The sequence below is a fragment of the Papaver somniferum genome, chromosome 4 (assembly GCF_003573695.1).
Source record: "Papaver somniferum cultivar HN1 chromosome 4, ASM357369v1, whole genome shotgun sequence".
In the NCBI taxonomy this organism is placed as follows: Eukaryota; Viridiplantae; Streptophyta; class Magnoliopsida; order Ranunculales; family Papaveraceae; genus Papaver; species Papaver somniferum.
In genome coordinates this window covers 63,537,084-63,539,363 of record NC_039361.1, presented here as the reverse complement: position 1 = coordinate 63,539,363, position 2,280 = coordinate 63,537,084, and the positions used below count along the sequence as shown (strand labels likewise).

At 41.0% G+C, this 2,280-nt stretch overlaps 1 protein-coding gene across 1 annotated transcript; it reads right to left on the bottom strand.

The window, feature by feature from the left end:
* Window positions 1–553: 553 nt before the first annotated feature.
* Window positions 554–1,486, bottom strand: LOC113272610. The gene is made up of 3 exons (XM_026522423.1): window positions 1,214–1,486; window positions 881–1,078; window positions 554–781 (listed from the first exon to the last, which is right to left on the bottom strand). The coding sequence occupies exons 1-3, from the start codon at window positions 1,484–1,486 to the stop codon at window positions 554–556; spliced, it is 699 nt and encodes a 232-aa protein (XP_026378208.1).
* Window positions 1,487–2,280: the final 794 nt, after the last annotated feature.

The window sequence follows — 2,280 nt, the reverse complement described above, 5'->3', positions numbered from 1 at the left end:
GTTGTTTTTTCTAGAGTCGTTTCTCCTTTAACCGTAGGTTTCTTCTCGAGACCCTGTCGGTTAACGACTAAAGACTTCATTGGGATTGTGAATCCAGACGAAACTACTTCTCTTGTAGTTGAGTGTACTATACTTAGTAAGAATTAGGATGAGAAAAATTGAATAGAATTATATCGAAAAACAGTTATCTTTGCCTAAGCAGCAAGAATTACATCAACAATTCATTTTCTACCTGAAAACAGGTTTTCCTACAGCTTAAATGCAACAACAAAGAAGAAAGAGAAGATTCTAACTAATCACCCAATCCGGTGTGGACGCGGAAACTCAGTGTTGGCTCTCTACCAGCCACACAAAAGCGGTCAACCATAAGACTAGTACACCGTCAACTTGGATAAGGGCAGCCTCTAGTGTAGTTGTAGCTAGCAAGTGGAAATTCATATGAAAAATGCCCCCTCCATGAAAGAATCCTTGTCCTCAAGGATTTAATTTTTTGGAAGTGGTGAGCAATATGGGTTGTATCCTCCCATGTAGCATCCTCTGCAGAAGCATGAGTCTACCTGATGAGCAATTGAGGGACAGAGGCACCATTTCGAGAAATAGTTCTAGTATCCAAAACAACAACAGGAATGACTAAGATAGAACCATCAGTATCCAGCACTGGCAGAGATGGAGAAGGACTGTGGATGGTGCCAATGCGTTGCTTCAACTGGGACACATGGAAGACTGGATGAATTCTAGCTTCTGCTGGTAGTTGCAGTTTGTAAGAAGCTGCACAAATTTTCTAAATAATGGTGAAAGGGCCATAGTATTTGGCTGCCAATTTGAGGTTCCTTCTCGAAGTTACAGAAGCTTGTCTGTAAGGTTGTAACTTGAGATAGACCTTGTCACCCACTGCAAACACTCTATCAGTTCTGGTCTTGTCAGCAAAGAACTTCATCCTCTCCTGTGTTTTATGTAGAGTTTCCTTCAAAATATCAAGAACAACAGCTCTCTGTTTCATATAGTCTTCAACAACAGCAACAGATATTGTGGCAATGGAAGGAAAAGCTAAGTGTGGAGGCAGATATCCATAGAGTGCCTGGAAAGGACTCATCTTGAGGCTAGTGTGGTAGCTGGTATTGTACCACCACTAATCTAAGGGAAGCCACAGATGCCATTTCTTTTGTTGATGACTACACATACACCTCAAATAGCTTTCAAGACGAGAATTTACCCTTTCAGTTTGGCCATCAGTCTGTGGATGGTATGCTGTGCTTAAATGCAGTTGAGTCCCCAATGCCTTGAATAGGTCCTGCCAAAAATGACTTGTAAAAACTTTGTCTCTGTCAGAAACTATGGAACCAGGTAGACCATGAAGCTTGAACACATGAGAGATGAATTCCCTAGCAACAGATGCAGCTGTGTAAGGATGATGTAATGCAATAAAGTGGATGTACTTAATCAGCCTGTCCACCACAACAAGAATGACATATTTTCTTTCACTCATTGGCAAGCCTTCAATAAAGTCTATCTATTGAGATGTGTTGCCATGCATGGTCTGGAATAGGCAATGGATGTAGCAAGCCAGTAGGAAATGTATGCTCCCCCTTGTGCCTCTGGCAAACATCACAAGTGGAGACAAAAAGAAGAACATCCTTCTTCATTTCAGGCCCGAAGAAGTAAGATTTGGATCTAATATATATAAGTTTCCTGCATCCCAGAATGTCCTCCTACTGCTGAAAAGTGGAGAGAGTCTAAAATCTTGGTCCTAGTATTGGTAGAACTGCCAATGTAGAGTCTCCCCTTGTATCTTAAAATGCCATTGCAGTAAGTGTACTTAACATTAGAGATGGGGTGATAGTAAGCTGAGCATTTAAATTCTGAACTGTAGAGTCAGCACCATAGCTGTCAATAATGTCTTGAGACCAAGCAGGACTTGAAAGAGATGTAGAGTAACAGGAAGCACCAGTATGGGGTCTTCTGGAGAGAGCATCTGCCACTTTGTTATCAGAGCTCTTCTTGTACACAATAGCATAGTCATAACCCAAGAGCTTCATAAGCCATTTTTGTTGCAGAACAATGGATATCTTGTGATCCAAAAAATAGAGAATGCTTTGATGATTTGTCTTTATAATGAATTTGGCATCTTGTAAGTAATGCTTCCATCTAGTAACATCTTGGACAATGGATAGCAACTCCTTCTCATAAGTAGACATAGCAGCAGCTCTTGGTCCCAATGGTTTGCTGTAAAAAGCAATGGCTTTGTTGTCTTGCATTAGAACAGCACCAATTCCCACATCA